This window comes from Mangifera indica, chromosome 3 (genome assembly GCF_011075055.1).
Source record: "Mangifera indica cultivar Alphonso chromosome 3, CATAS_Mindica_2.1, whole genome shotgun sequence".
In the NCBI taxonomy this organism is placed as follows: domain Eukaryota; kingdom Viridiplantae; phylum Streptophyta; class Magnoliopsida; order Sapindales; family Anacardiaceae; genus Mangifera; species Mangifera indica.
In genome coordinates this window covers 16,567,252-16,581,387 of record NC_058139.1, presented here as the reverse complement: position 1 = coordinate 16,581,387, position 14,136 = coordinate 16,567,252, and the positions used below count along the sequence as shown (strand labels likewise).

Here is a 14,136-nt window from a genome sequence, read left to right as displayed (position 1 = left end):
TTAAGGTTTACAGAAGATCAATCAGCAATAAACGAAGTCAATAAGCAGATTCAAGAGAGAAATCAAATCTTGGATGACCTCAAAGAGAACTTAGCCAAGACACAATCCCGAATGAAGAAATTTGCTGATATGGGCAGAAGAGAGCTTCACTGGGAGATAGGCGAAAGGGTATTTTTGAAGCTGCACCCATACTGACTGCGGTCTTTGGCTAAACGCTTCAATGAGAAATTAAGTCTGCAGTTTTATGGACCATTCGAAATAAAAGGCAAAGTGAAAAATGCTGCATACAAACTAGACCTTCGTCCATATGCTAGAATACACCTAGTGTTCCATGTGTCACAACTCAAGAGGGTAATTGGACCCACAATTAACATTCAACCACTTCCATCCTATCTTATGGAAGATATGGAACTCAAGTTGTAACTACAAGATGTGCTAGAAGTTCGATATGACTCAAATGACTTCCTAGAAATACTAATCCAATGGAAGGAGTTGTCATCTTGGGAAAACACTTGAGAGAAGTTTCAGACTATCAAAGAGCAGTTTCCTTCATTTCACCTTGAGGACAAGGTGACACTAATAGGCCTCCAATCATGCATGTACACAAAAGGAAAAGCGAATGAATTTAACAAAAGAAGATCTCAAGCACATTATCAGAAAATAGCAGACAATCAAGGGACAATTCAGAAGACAGCAAAGAGATAAAATCAGGGCAAATAATGACAACTGAAATTAAGGCATCAAGGCGATAATGGCAGCTAATATCAAGGCATTAGGGTAGAAAACAATAGCTAGAATCAAGGCCAAACAACCAGACCAAGATTGAAAGAACCAAGCCAAAACAGACTATAAAACGAGAAGATCAAATGAAGAGGAGGCAAGCAAGAATTTAGTAATTCATTAAGGAAGCTTAACAACCAAAAGAGGGAGGAAGCAGGCACCTCTACTGCTAGTATATTTACTACAATTCTTATTACTATTTTTTGTATGAGAATAAACAATTGTAGTGTGAGAGTTTTATCAATAAAATTCATTGTGTTTGTGTGTTTACACATTTTGCATTTCTCTATTTAATTAGAAATTCGGTAGTTTTCTAACAGACTGTAATGCAAGTGATTGAACACCATAAACATACATAAAACAAGACTTACCTTTTGACTATCCATTCCTCTGAAACTTATAGCAATACAAAATGGTGAACCACCAATATTTGCCGGTGGAATCTCAAACACATGCCTACCAGCCATACTGCATTGTCCACAAACAAATTTTAGACTTGAGATAGAACCCTTAAATAAGGAGCAATACCAAAATGGGACAACAACCACAACCAGAAAACAATTATTTAAAAAAAATAACACTAATAATAATTGCAAAATAATTAGCAGCAGGATAGATATCAACAGAGCAAAAACACAAAGACAGAGGCCAAGGAAGAACCTCAAGTATCGCTGGTAGCTCTTGGACTTTTCAGATTCCATGACATAGAGATATAAACCAGATAACACAAGAAAACAAGGTTGCCAAGCAGCAACAGAATTGCCAATCCCCTAGATCAAGTCAATTAATATAGAGAATGGTTAAATCAGACACATGATAAGGCAGATAAATAGCCAACTTATTTTCCTTTCTCAAAAGGACATACCGTCCATACTAGAATTCTAGCCTCAACAGCAAGATCAGCAGGACACCAAGGGGCTAGGTTGGCTTGGAAATCATCAATACAAGGCTGACCATAGGTTTCCATAGTACCTTTAAGTAAGTTTAATAATTCCATGAGTCGGAGATATCGCTCAGGTGAAAAGTGAACACCAAGATTTGGCACTTGAACAGAAACACGAGTCGATGGATAACTTGGATGAGGAACTTTGATCTGAAATTAATAGATGCACAAGGATTATAGACATAAGCTCTAGTCAAAAAGAAAAACAGCCAATAATGAATAAAAATGACTAATGTATAAGAAAAACTACAAGCAAAATTACACAGAAGTAATACCTGATCAACAATTACTGCCATTCCACACCTATCAATGAGAGAATAGAAACTGTCAACTTTTTCCATTGTAGGAGATACAACTGGTTGACTATAATCCATTGCTATGACCGAAGTACACTGCCGAGTGTCAAAAGTGCCATCTATGAAAAAAGCAGCAATATCTCTTCCAGATATGTAGAAACGAGAATAAATATTTTGCTTATTTTCCTCAGAATGGCCTCCCTGCAGTATCAATAGTGTCTTTAAGCAATGAATATGACAGCCAGAAACTCAAAAGCCAATATTAAAGTAGCCTACCATGGTGTGCAGAGTAAAATGACCAAAATCCAAGAGAAAATAGCTATCACATCTGGAGAAGCTAGAGGTCCTTATAGGAACTCTAACCTTTGGAGCATCAAGATCAATGTCAAGAGCAAAACTGAAGAAAACAGACAAAAAATAAACATGATTTTACATCATTTGCAGTTTCTCTAGAAGAAGAAAACAGCAGAAAAGAAAGGAAGTCACTAAGGTTGGGCAAAGCAATGAATTTCCTTCAGTTGGAAACAAAAGATTTGTAGTACTGAAGAAGAGAAGATACACAAGTGAAACATGTGTCCCACGTTAGCAAAACAAAATCAGCCCAAGTCGACAAAAGCTATACAAACATGTGTCCCACATTAGCAAAACATGTGTCTTAGCTAACCAAAAGATAAAGAGTAGATATTGCTACCGAAAATAACCCATGAAAATAACTATATAAGAACCCCTTCATAGTTTAGCAACATAAAGAAGAGAGATGAACTTGAAAATCCTTAGAACCTGAAGACCAAAGAATTGACAAAGTATCCCACTAGCAACTAAATTCATACCATATTTTACCTCTAAAGCAAAGTCGCTTCTCTTTTGCCAAATTAGTAAGGCTAACACATGCAGTCTTATCTTTCTCTCCTTTCCCAAAAGCAGATAAGCAAGGAGGATAGTAAACAACCAAGATTTAAGCACATTAAAGAAAATGAAATTTTCATCCACCATGTTATCTAAACACAAACTCAAGAAGTGAATAGAGAGAACATGCAAAGTGAAATAATAACATTGTTGTTTACCTGCTTTGTTCTTCCAAGACCATTTGAAATTGCTCTTGTGCTCGACGAGTCACTTTCTCAAACTTCATCTGCACTAGACAAGCAATAATAATAAGCATAACGAATATAGTGATATTCATTTATTAACAACATTACCTGCAAAGCAGTGGCAGTTTCCAATGCAATAGTTGGGCTAATTGCATTACTTCTCTTTATAAACTCAAAAAACTTATCAAAACTTTTCATCAAAACCTGTGAATATAAAAATTGAGAAGGCTTGATTTATGGGGTATAGTTGAAGACACCAGCAAAAAATCTAAATAAAAGGATGAAAGGGAGCCAGCCAATTATTCCACCAAACAACCAAAAATAGCAAAACACAATTGATGTTATTGATAAAAGGAAATTTCAATAGGATAAACCAGCAATTTGAGGAGCTGGGGCTTTCCAATCAGCCAATTCGAGGAGCCAACAAACTCCCAAATCAGCCCTTGCGCCATAGGTTGCCAACAACTCAAATAATTTTCTTCTGGTTTATTCCAAATTGCCACTGCCCCTTTTATTCTTCTCATATCATAATTTGGAATCCTTAATTCCCTATAATTAATTCAATCATTCATTATTCAAATATTCTTCAATCTCATTATCTTCACTATTATCCTAATTCTATTATTCAAATATTATCCTAATCTTTAATTTTCATTATTTCCATTATTATCCTAATCTATCCAAATCCTAACATTATTAGCCTCTTTGAAAATCACTTTGTCCGCAAGGTGGAAAAATCTGAAAAATTTTTTTGGTGTCCAAAATAGTATTATTTAGTGCCCAGATTTTTTCCTTTCTTTTATGTTTTATTACTTTTTTCTTTCCTTGCTCTTCCCTTTATGCTTCTTCCAGTTTAGGGCATGATTTCAACCAAGCCCTGACTCACCATTTCCCAGCCATCTTCCCCATTTCCAGCCACTTCCTAGCACTAGATCATCTTCTCGGCATCAATTCATCTTCCCTTGCCTCCCACCTTTCCGATCCAACCCTCTTTTGCTTGATCCAAGCTTTGCCACGACCTTTGGTTTTCCAACAAGCTTTTCCAATGACTTGTCTTCCAAAAACCATATCTCACTTATTTGTCTTCTCCCTTGTAAGATTTCACCGCTCTGATACCAATTTGATAGGGAACCAGCAAATTATTCCACCAAAACAACCAAAAGCAGCAAAATAAAATTGATTTTATTGATTAAAGGGGATAACAAAAGGATAAACCAACAATTCTAGGAGCCAAGCCTCTTAGTCCATCAATTCAAGGAGTCGTCAACCTCCCAAATCAACCCTAAGATTGTCCACAATTAAGTTGCCCAAACCTCTAATATATTTCTTTTTTTTTCCCTTTTTATTCTTCTCAATATCATAACATCATATCCTAATCCAATGTCCATTGAAATCTTTAATTCCCTATAATTAATTTAATCATGATCTTGAATATTATTCAACTTCATTATTTCCATGATTCCATTAACATACACACACTTTTGAGAATCGCTTTGTCCTTAAGATGGGAAATTTCTAAAAGATTTTTTAAGTGTCCAATTTTTTTTCTTTTTTTCTCTCTTTTTCATCTTCTTCTTTCTTCCTATCCATGCTCTTCCCTTTACGATTCTTCCAATTTAGGACCTGATTTCCACTTATTTGCCTTCTCCCTTGTCGGATCTCACAGCTCAAAAACTATTTTGATAGCGAACCAGCCAATTATCCCACCAAAACAACCAAAAAACAACAACATAAAATTAATTTTATTGATTAAAGGGGATTACAATAGGATAAACCGACAATTTGAAGAGTTAGGTTCTCTCAATTTGGCAATTCACGGAGCCAGCAACCTCCCAAATCAGCCCTAAGGCTGCCCACAGCTAAGTTGCCCAAAACTCTAATATTTTTCTTCTCTTTTTCCTCACTACTACTGCCCATTTATTCTTTTCATAACATAATATCCCACACTAATTCAAACTCTATTAAAATCCTTAATTCCCTATACTTAATTCAATCATTATCCTAATTTTTCATTATTCAAATATTATTCAATTTCATTATTTCCAGTATTATCCTAATTTCTTTATTCAACTATTATCCTAATCTTTAATTTCCAATTTAATCCTATTCCATCCAAATCTAATAAAGGAGAAGACAAACCATCCCATACATATAGCATGCTAAGCAGACAATGTGCATAATAGAATACATCAAATGGTAATGAGTCATCCAATTACTTAACATATAGACCAGTTATCGCACAAAATACCAATCCACGTGATAAAACACTGAGACATTATATGCTTTTCACCTGCCAGATATGCCTTGAAAGTAACTAGTAACATTTTCAAATTCAAGGGAAACATGGATGACTCTCCAACTACAATTGTTCCACGCAAACAAATTTAGTTGATGACTTTTACTGTGAAACGGTTACAACAGCACCCAATAACAATCCATTAAAGAGATAAATTATCATATATAAATTAAAAGCTTACCGTAACATGGCAGGGGGAAATTGTAGCTGATAGCCTCCAATCAACATTCTCCCCAACTGGTGAACGTACAAAAGTAGCAGCTAATGCATTTTCCTTCGTCTCACTGGAGACACTCTGCAAAAGACATACTAGTATATGTCAACATGCGAAACAAAAACTAAAATTTCCCAATGCACGGGATAGGCGTTCTTAAATTATTATAGTGTTTGTTGGACTTCTTCTTGTTTGCCAATGTATGTGTTTGAATCAATGTTTGTGTGTTAAATCCATATGACAAGTCTCTTAATGATTTTTTTTATAAAAGACCAGTAACGTCTATAATGATATTTGAGAAACTAGAGATTGATTACAAGGGAGTGGAGCTAGTTTCCATTAAAAAGACAGACATATCTTAACATGGGGAACAAAAGGCTTGCAAAAATAATTTAAGCACTGAAAACAAAGTTTGTGATAAACTTCCACCAACAGAGCAGCACCAACTTGTACAAATCAGCCAAAACCCCATTAAGTTAACAGCCATGTTTTGTTAATTTAATTTAACCCAACACATGTGCGATTGTGCTAGAGTATAATACTATTTTTCTATTAGCTTAACCTTTTGAAATAAAAGTCACAAAATAAGTTTCATTAAAGTTTCAAGAGAATGTGCAAAAATACAATAAAGTTCAGAAAATAAAAATAAATATATAAAACTGAAGCTGGCTCAAATTTGAAAGTACCAAAAACAGATATTGAAAGAATTTTCCATGAATTCACATTAGAATATGTGATCCTTAATATCGATAACCTCAAAAACTTGCCACTAAAAATACAAACACCATGACAGAGCATTAAAGCAAACCTCAGCAAGTGAACCTTCAGGTGAAGATAAGCCATAGAATTTCAATAATATATCACAGTGAGTACTGCAATGTTTGAACTTGGTTGAAACATGAAGTTGCTCAAACCGACCACAAAGGATTTCAGTTTCATTGATACTCATAATCCTTGCTGCAGCTTGACCAATAGATACAGTCACTAAAAACTTGGTCATGTTATGCATGTCCTTTCCTAAATGTAACATCAACTCCTCATCCGGCTGGTAACTTAGCAACTTATTTATTGTCTGCCATTCTTCATTAGTCAGACTTTCTTCCACTAGCTGTGATTCCTTCAAAGCATCCCCAACAGAGGCACCCTCTGAGTTCGGAAGCCTGAAATAAGAGGAAGCTAGAAATAAGTTACCGGGAACATATTTAAATAATAAAAGTTAAATTTCCCTGAAAGCACAAGAGATAGCTCAAAGTTAATTAAGAAAAACAATCAATTCACTAATCCAAATCACAAGCAACTTTTTTCCAGGAAAAAGGTAAGCAATTCCCACCCACCATGTATATCGGAACCAACTTTTCTTTTTAAGCCGCCTCTTTTTAGTTTCTTCTTTTGATTTTACTGATTCAACCTTGGCATGTGCAAGTAACCTATACACACATACAAAATGATAACATTAAAAACAGCAAAATGGACAGTTCCAACATGGACCATGTATTGAATACCCAGTAGAAAAGCTTCAGCCTACATATTACAATACAGATAATATATTATTGATTCATGGAATTACAGTATCAACACTTTTGTCACTGTATCAAACTATTTAAAAGAACACCAAACTGGCAAGGGTAAGCTACTTCGGCATACCTCCATAAAAGAATTACTTTGGAATCAAGATCTGCCTCTATTTCTCTAATTTCTGAGTTATCAACAGTTGATGATTGTTGCAAGGAACAAGCATATAACTGAACATAACGACGACGAAGCTGACAGAGATGCTGAATTTTGTCCCACGAGAAACGATAGCTGAAGAAGGAATCAAATATGAAAACGACATCAACTTCATACATACATAAAAGAGTGTTTATATATATGCCTGTGAGCTAATTATGATAAATTCCATGTGAAGTGTTCAAAGCATCATTTGGAAAACAATTCTGCGGAACCCCAAAGTCTTTAATTCACATTAAACTTTTCTAATTAGCCAGTAAGAGTAATAAAATAAAAATATATACCACATTTTCTTCTGCTGAAGGGAAGCTTGAACAGCATAACGCCACCACAAACGAGGAACCTCTGAAACTGGCAAGAAAGGCCTTAAGTGGTAAACTTCCACAAATGTCCTGTGTCTTGAAAACACCTCTAACAGTTTCATCCAATCATGATATTGCTCCTGCAAGAAAAGGTGAATTTACAAGAACTTAGACTTCCATTGACTAGCCAAAAAGGGAATGTTTTTCCTAGAAGGAAGCTTCAATCCAATTTTTTTCTTTCTCCTGCAGTTTAAGAGGAAAAAGATAGAACCACGTGCCATAGGCTGATGAAGAAGTAGAATTCTTATGGGATTAAGTTCAATCTTAGCATCATATGGGCTTAGTTTCTAAAGAAGTTCAGAAAAGTCTTTAGAAAATGAATAAAAAACGCAAGGCTATTATTGGCTCAATTTGGAGTTACTACATGAATTTTCGCCCTCAACTTATTTTGCTTTGTGCTTCACAAAGTACACAGAGGGATTAGAAGCATGTAGACAGTGATAAAATAAAAAAAAAGAAAGAAAACGTCAGACCTCTGTAATAGTTAATGATACATCAGTCAATACAAGCGAAGCCTTCTCAAAAGGAATCTCTGGATCATTTCTTTCTTGATTTCCAAGGCGGTGATATTGAAGCACTCCATTAATAGGTGACACCAAGTACTTGCAACTCAAAGCCCAAGAAGATACCATTCCAGAATCAGCAGCAGGTTCATTAATACCATCTTCAAATATCTGGACAAAAATTAATTGAAAGAGGGATGAAACAAGATGTAACGCATCCCACTAGCCTTGTGGAACATATGCAACTACAAAATAACAGAGGATAATAGTTGGACAAAAACAAACCTCATTCCACTCCGCGGGACTGAGATCTTCCCATCTCTTATCTATCTTCCAGGGGAAGCTATTAGAATTATGATACAGAGCAAGCCTCTCAAGATGTAATGACTGTGGCAAAATCAACATATCTATTAGCCCATATAATTTTTTGTTTAGCAAAGGATGAACATTACTATGACCATGAAAAATTTTCGGTAGAATACAAATTTATCTGAATTATTAGTGACATAAATTTCTCCATTACATGAAACAATCACCTGGTCGGAGAAAAGAAAAAGGATATACAATTGAAAAGAAGAAAAAACTAATTGGGGAATAGCCTAGAATGGGATATATTAAAATTAAGCTCCCTGACGGAATCCTATCAGAAAATAATTATGAAAATGAACAGCTCAACAAACTGATGCCTTCCCCGCAAAACCTTATTCGGCATAGGTAGTTAAAAAATATTTGCTCCTCAGTCAAACTGCTGCCTTCCAACTTTGGTGAACAAGGAAGAAAGGAACTTACTTGAATCCAACACATTTAAGGCCCCGCCCAAACTATTATAAATAATTTTATAAATACAGATCTACATCTTCGACAGATGATAACATGAGACTCACAATACTCTTCTCTTCACAAACAAAACCATCTAGTAATAGCAGTTCATCAAGGAGTGCCAACCTTTCGCAACTTATCCAAAGCGCCACTGGTATCAAAAATTTCATTTCCCTGCTCATCCATAGTAACAGCTGCCAGCCTAGCCAAAGTAATACCTGATGCAAACGGATGCCCTGGATTACTGCAAAATGCAACATTGTCGTATGAAACCAGTAGAAATGAACCAAGGCTAAGGAAACAAAAAAGGACTAACAAGATCTAGCCCATCAAGAAACACAAGTTTAAAAGAACTGAAATGCCAAAAACAACATTCAAAGCAATTGGCCACTTACCTAACAGAATCCTCATATCTGATATGTACATTGCTGATTGATATCTTTAGATTTCCAATGATGGTAGCAATTAGAGATCCAAACCATGAATTTTCAGGAGGCTGCATAAGAATCAACAGTCAATTGCAATTGAAGAATGTGCTTATATTGTCATTTGTTCGTATACCCACATTGGAATTTGGATGCATAAAGGAGGCAAGTACCAGTCAATCTGACTCAAAAAGTTATTTCAAGAAGAATACATAAGGTTATAGAAAATAAAGTATAATTGCTAACATGTAAAAACATACAGATTAAGCCCTTGCTTATACATAACAGATTAGAGAAAACAATGAAGCTTTATTACAATTTTCAAGTTGATAAGTAATGTTAAGCCAATAGCAATGACTCATAACAGCTAACTACAAACACACACAATTCATGATAAAGTAAATAATATATCAGGAAGACTCAAATACAAGACTATTAGGTCAACCTAGCTCTAGCACCAAGTTAAGTTACCAGTTGAAGCCAATAAGTAAGGGTTTAACAACAATGTTTAAGCTCTAACAACCATGAATGAAAATGACGTGCAAGATACATATATCCCTCTTAGCCAATTAATTAATAGTTCTTTGCCAAAAAAAAATTATTTTGAACAAACAAATTAGTCATATAAACTAAAGCAAGAAGTTAAAATCATACACTGCCATGCTTTGACCTTGATTTTGCTTCTAGGATTGCTGATTCTGCTTCCTGCATGGAATTACTAAAAATGAATACAATAAAATAAACAGAAAAAAATAGACACAGAAACTTCAATTGCATAATTCATGTCCTGAACACCACTTGTTATCCTAGGATAAATAACAAACAATGGTAGAGCACTTTGAATGAACATTTCAAGCACCCAAAAGTTTAGGCATATGACACAGCCATGCCAGTTTATGTGTTTGAAATTAATATGCCAAGAAACGTATAATCTAACTATATAAAGAAACCTCATAGTTCCAAAATTAGTTAGTAATATTACTAAAGTTCACAGCAGAAAAAGGCAATATAATTGTAGTGTCCAGAAGCATCCAACAAGTTAATTGATGATAAAAGTTGTTCTTAAAAAAGACAAAGAGATAAAAGGTGTCTTACAAATCATAACACTTCTGAGAACTCAAATCCACTAAAATCATTTTATGTATACATATACACACTTCATTTGGTGTTGTTTCTCCATCCATCTGCCACGTTACTTGTCTTGCAGATATTATTGGATATTTTAGTCAGCCACACCATTAAATATCACAAAAGGTGGACTAAAAGTTGGATTGTGAATGTGTGAAACAAAGCTTTTGATCCAAATTAGCTGCAATAATTCTAGCTATGACAACTTAATCCTACATATGGTGGTCGTTCAAAAGCTATGATGTGATTAAATTAACCAAAGTCAGGCCTCAATGATAATATCATCTATTCTGTCTACTTTTGCAAAATTCTTGTGAAAATCAACTTACTTGCTTCACAAATTATAGAACTTGAACTATATTTTTGTAAGACAATTGCATTGGTCAGGATTATCTTTAAAAACTCCAATTGTTTGATAAATTAATAAATTCACAAAACTCAGCTCCTTAATCAATAAAAGATTCACAGAATCATTCACACCATAGGAAAGAACCCAATGTAGACCTACGGGTTAATATTTTAAAGGAAGTGGCTTCACATGCTGCAAACAGAACAAAATCTCACACGTGTGCATCATAGAACTGCAAGATAATCAAATTGAGAGCGGTGTGCCAAAACATAGTTATCATATAAATCGTTATGCACTTTGAATAAATCTTATCAGAAACTGCAAAGAAGCACGCATAAATAAATGTTAAAATACATTTCACCTCAATGTGCTGAAGTTTGGCTTCAAAAAGTTTCTCCCTGTCATCCTACATCAAATAATGAAACCAGAAAAATTTAGGCCCCAGTGGAAAACAAGCAGAAAAAATCATGTTTATGGAAAAGCAGCAAAAGAATTTATCATTTCATCAACCAAAAATTATTCAACCTTGAGAGTCTGGCCATCAGGAGCAGGATGGGCGAGAATGAAGACACGATCAATGAGAACAATTACCGGTTCCTTGCCTAAGCTTTTCCAGGGAACCTGCAATATAGAAAGAGGAGAATAACAAAAAGGTAGTACAGAACATAAGGGCACTAGAACAAACATCAAATCTGAAAGCTTACTTGAGAAGAAAGCATGACTTAGTGCCTAAAATTTCCAACAAACTTTTCTTTAAATAAAACTAATACACACACCATTGGATAGAAGAAAATATAAGCACAAAGTCAATAATCTCACTACAAGATTCCCTCAAACAGGAATAACAACTTCAGAAAATTAATTTAATAAAAAAAAGGAATAGAAAAGCTGTCCAATCTCTTCGGATGAAGAAAAAAGAGTTCCATTCAAAATGTTCCATTAGCAGTTGCCATGAAGAAGAAAGAGTATGAAATCTTTGCCACAGCAACTTCAGACCACGTCTTTATGTTCCTCGAATATTGTTTATATTTCTCTTAGTCCATAATAATTCAAACCACAAATAATATATGACATCTCCAGAAGGACCACAGATTTTAATCCTCCAAACACCCAATGGTAATGCCAATGATTATGCAATTTTTGTTCAATGGTCAATGATGACCTTCAGAAATTGAATCTCCTCCCATTGAAACCAAGTCCCAAAACTCAGAGAAGGAAAGCATGACAAATCATTAAGCAAATTCCCCAGAACTGCAGCTTGAAATTCCACATGACACTATACCATACAGAATGGTAAGAACAAGGTTTACACAAAAGAAGCTTAAATTTGTTTTTTGAACTTCTTCAGTAACCCACTTCATTTTGTCAAATAAATGATGCCGTGCAAATTTTACCAAAATGACTTATGGTAAATTTCTTTGACTTCAAAATAGAAGATAATTAAACAAGCTAAATTATTTAAAAATCTAAAAAGATAAACCAAATCTCCAAGGGCTAAATGAAAATCTGACAATGTACAAAAATGTTTTTACAATTTTGAGAATGCAATAGTACAGCTTCCCAAACAACCACACATACTGACTCAACCACTTATATCTTCAGAAAGCACTAAGATATATAATCGAGAAAAAGATCAAAATTCAAGTCAAGGGAAAATCAAATAGCCACCTTCAATGTTATGGTACCAACAAAACCAGCTTTGACAGTAACAGGAAGCTTTAATGAATTTAGTGCCTCTGCCTTCAAATTCAAATCTTTCAATACCACATCACCTGTATAAAAAGACATACATTACAGTTTTTATAAACCATGGGCAAAAAAATGTTATCACCAACATGACAGGATTTTGCAGCCAAGCAATGACACCAACGAGTAGAAAGACAGCTTTACCAGTTTTACATCCCGTTCAGAAATTCCTTCTATGGGAAATAATAATTCCTTTGTTTTTTTTTTTTTTTTGGATTTTAAGGCAAAACAATTAGTTTAAACAAGCTTATCTCAGCTCAGAAATATTTGGAAATACATCAGCAAATTGCAGCATACATCTACACTAAAGATTCTAAGAAAAACCTTTCCAAACACTGATTCTTAATGCCTCCGCAGAAAGTCCATGGACATATTCACCCAAATATCTTCGAAGCAAATGCAGAACCTACAAGTGAAGAAACATTAAAAACCCTCTCCAGTTATTCATCGTACAAATACACATGAATATTTTATCAAGCAATAAAACCAAAAACAAATTTATAATCAAGCCAAAAACAACTCAAATTCATGACAATAACTTACAAGAAAAAATATAAATTAAAATATCAAGAAATGCTAAAATTCTTTAATCACCTTGCATGTAATATGATCCCGTTTTTGCTTATTCAAAACACGAAAAAGAAAACGCAAAATACATCAGCAAAAAGAAAATCAGACGGTTCACATTGAACTTAATGTCTTTAAAGCAGCAAAGCTAGATTATATTATAGTAATGAATCTCTCGAGCCTAACACTACAGAATACTCAGCATGACAGGTCGATTGAGCAGCCACAGATACTCGGCACACTCCACCATCAAAATTATAAACTAGGAATTCACGGAGCTCTAATTTACCTAAAACAAATTTATATATTAAAACAAAAAGGAAAAATAACTCGTACGTGAGCTTCGAACATGGTTTATGATAAGCGGTTTGCACCAGATTGCTATCTTCTCTTATATGGTTCTGCGAATTGAAGAAATGATCCACGAAAAAGGATCGCCATCGGAAAACACGTTGGCGGTGCGAGTTTGCTTTTGTTTTATGTTTTTGGAGTATTAATTAATTGTTCTAAGGCTGGTTAAGAGAGAAGTTGACCTTTAAACCCTCAGTCGATTTGATCGGTCGAAAGAAAAAGGCAGGATAAGCGGACGGTTTTTAGCAAAGAAAAAGTGGCACCCGCTTAGCCACTCTTTTAGTGAATTTATGGCCTGCGGAGTCATCCACTATTTACAAATAGGCCACGGACATGTTCTCACCGAAGGGTTAGTCGGATCCCAAACTTTAGCATCAAAGACTAAATATTCATGCATAAGCGATTAAAATTTGTAAAATATATTAGTTTTTAAGATAAAATTATTATTTAATTAATAATATTAAAAATATAAAAAAAAAATTTTATAAATCATAAAAATTAATAATTTTTTTATAGAATCAAACTTTAAAAAGTTACA

The 14,136-nt window shown here is 34.4% G+C and overlaps 1 protein-coding gene across 4 annotated transcripts in view; it reads right to left on the bottom strand.

The window, feature by feature from the left end:
- LOC123210663 overlaps positions 1–13,865 on the bottom strand; it is a 60,803-nt gene extending 46,938 nt beyond the window's left edge. For all 4 annotated transcript variants that reach the window (XM_044629135.1, XM_044629137.1, XM_044629136.1 and 1 more), the window contains exons 1-22: positions 13,584–13,865; positions 13,005–13,086; positions 12,603–12,706; positions 11,460–11,555; positions 11,296–11,340; positions 10,112–10,162; positions 9,428–9,528; positions 9,159–9,276; positions 8,499–8,600; positions 8,184–8,384; positions 7,633–7,790; positions 7,265–7,423; positions 6,955–7,047; positions 6,429–6,780; positions 5,588–5,701; positions 3,219–3,314; positions 3,084–3,151; positions 2,296–2,416; positions 1,999–2,220; positions 1,646–1,873; positions 1,441–1,550; positions 1,152–1,248 (exon numbers count right to left, since the gene is read on the bottom strand). In XM_044629135.1, coding sequence (XP_044485070.1) covers positions 1,152–1,248; positions 1,441–1,550; positions 1,646–1,873; positions 1,999–2,220; positions 2,296–2,416; positions 3,084–3,151; positions 3,219–3,314; positions 5,588–5,701; positions 6,429–6,780; positions 6,955–7,047; positions 7,265–7,423; positions 7,633–7,790; positions 8,184–8,384; positions 8,499–8,600; positions 9,159–9,276; positions 9,428–9,528; positions 10,112–10,162; positions 11,296–11,340; positions 11,460–11,555; positions 12,603–12,706; positions 13,005–13,086; positions 13,584–13,598 — 2,733 coding nt within the window. In that variant the 5' untranslated portion in view covers positions 13,599–13,865. The remainder of the gene's footprint in view (positions 1–1,151; positions 1,249–1,440; positions 1,551–1,645; positions 1,874–1,998; positions 2,221–2,295; positions 2,417–3,083; positions 3,152–3,218; positions 3,315–5,587; positions 5,702–6,428; positions 6,781–6,954; positions 7,048–7,264; positions 7,424–7,632; positions 7,791–8,183; positions 8,385–8,498; positions 8,601–9,158; positions 9,277–9,427; positions 9,529–10,111; positions 10,163–11,295; positions 11,341–11,459; positions 11,556–12,602; positions 12,707–13,004; positions 13,087–13,583) is intronic.
- Between the last annotated feature and the right edge of the window lie 271 nt (positions 13,866–14,136).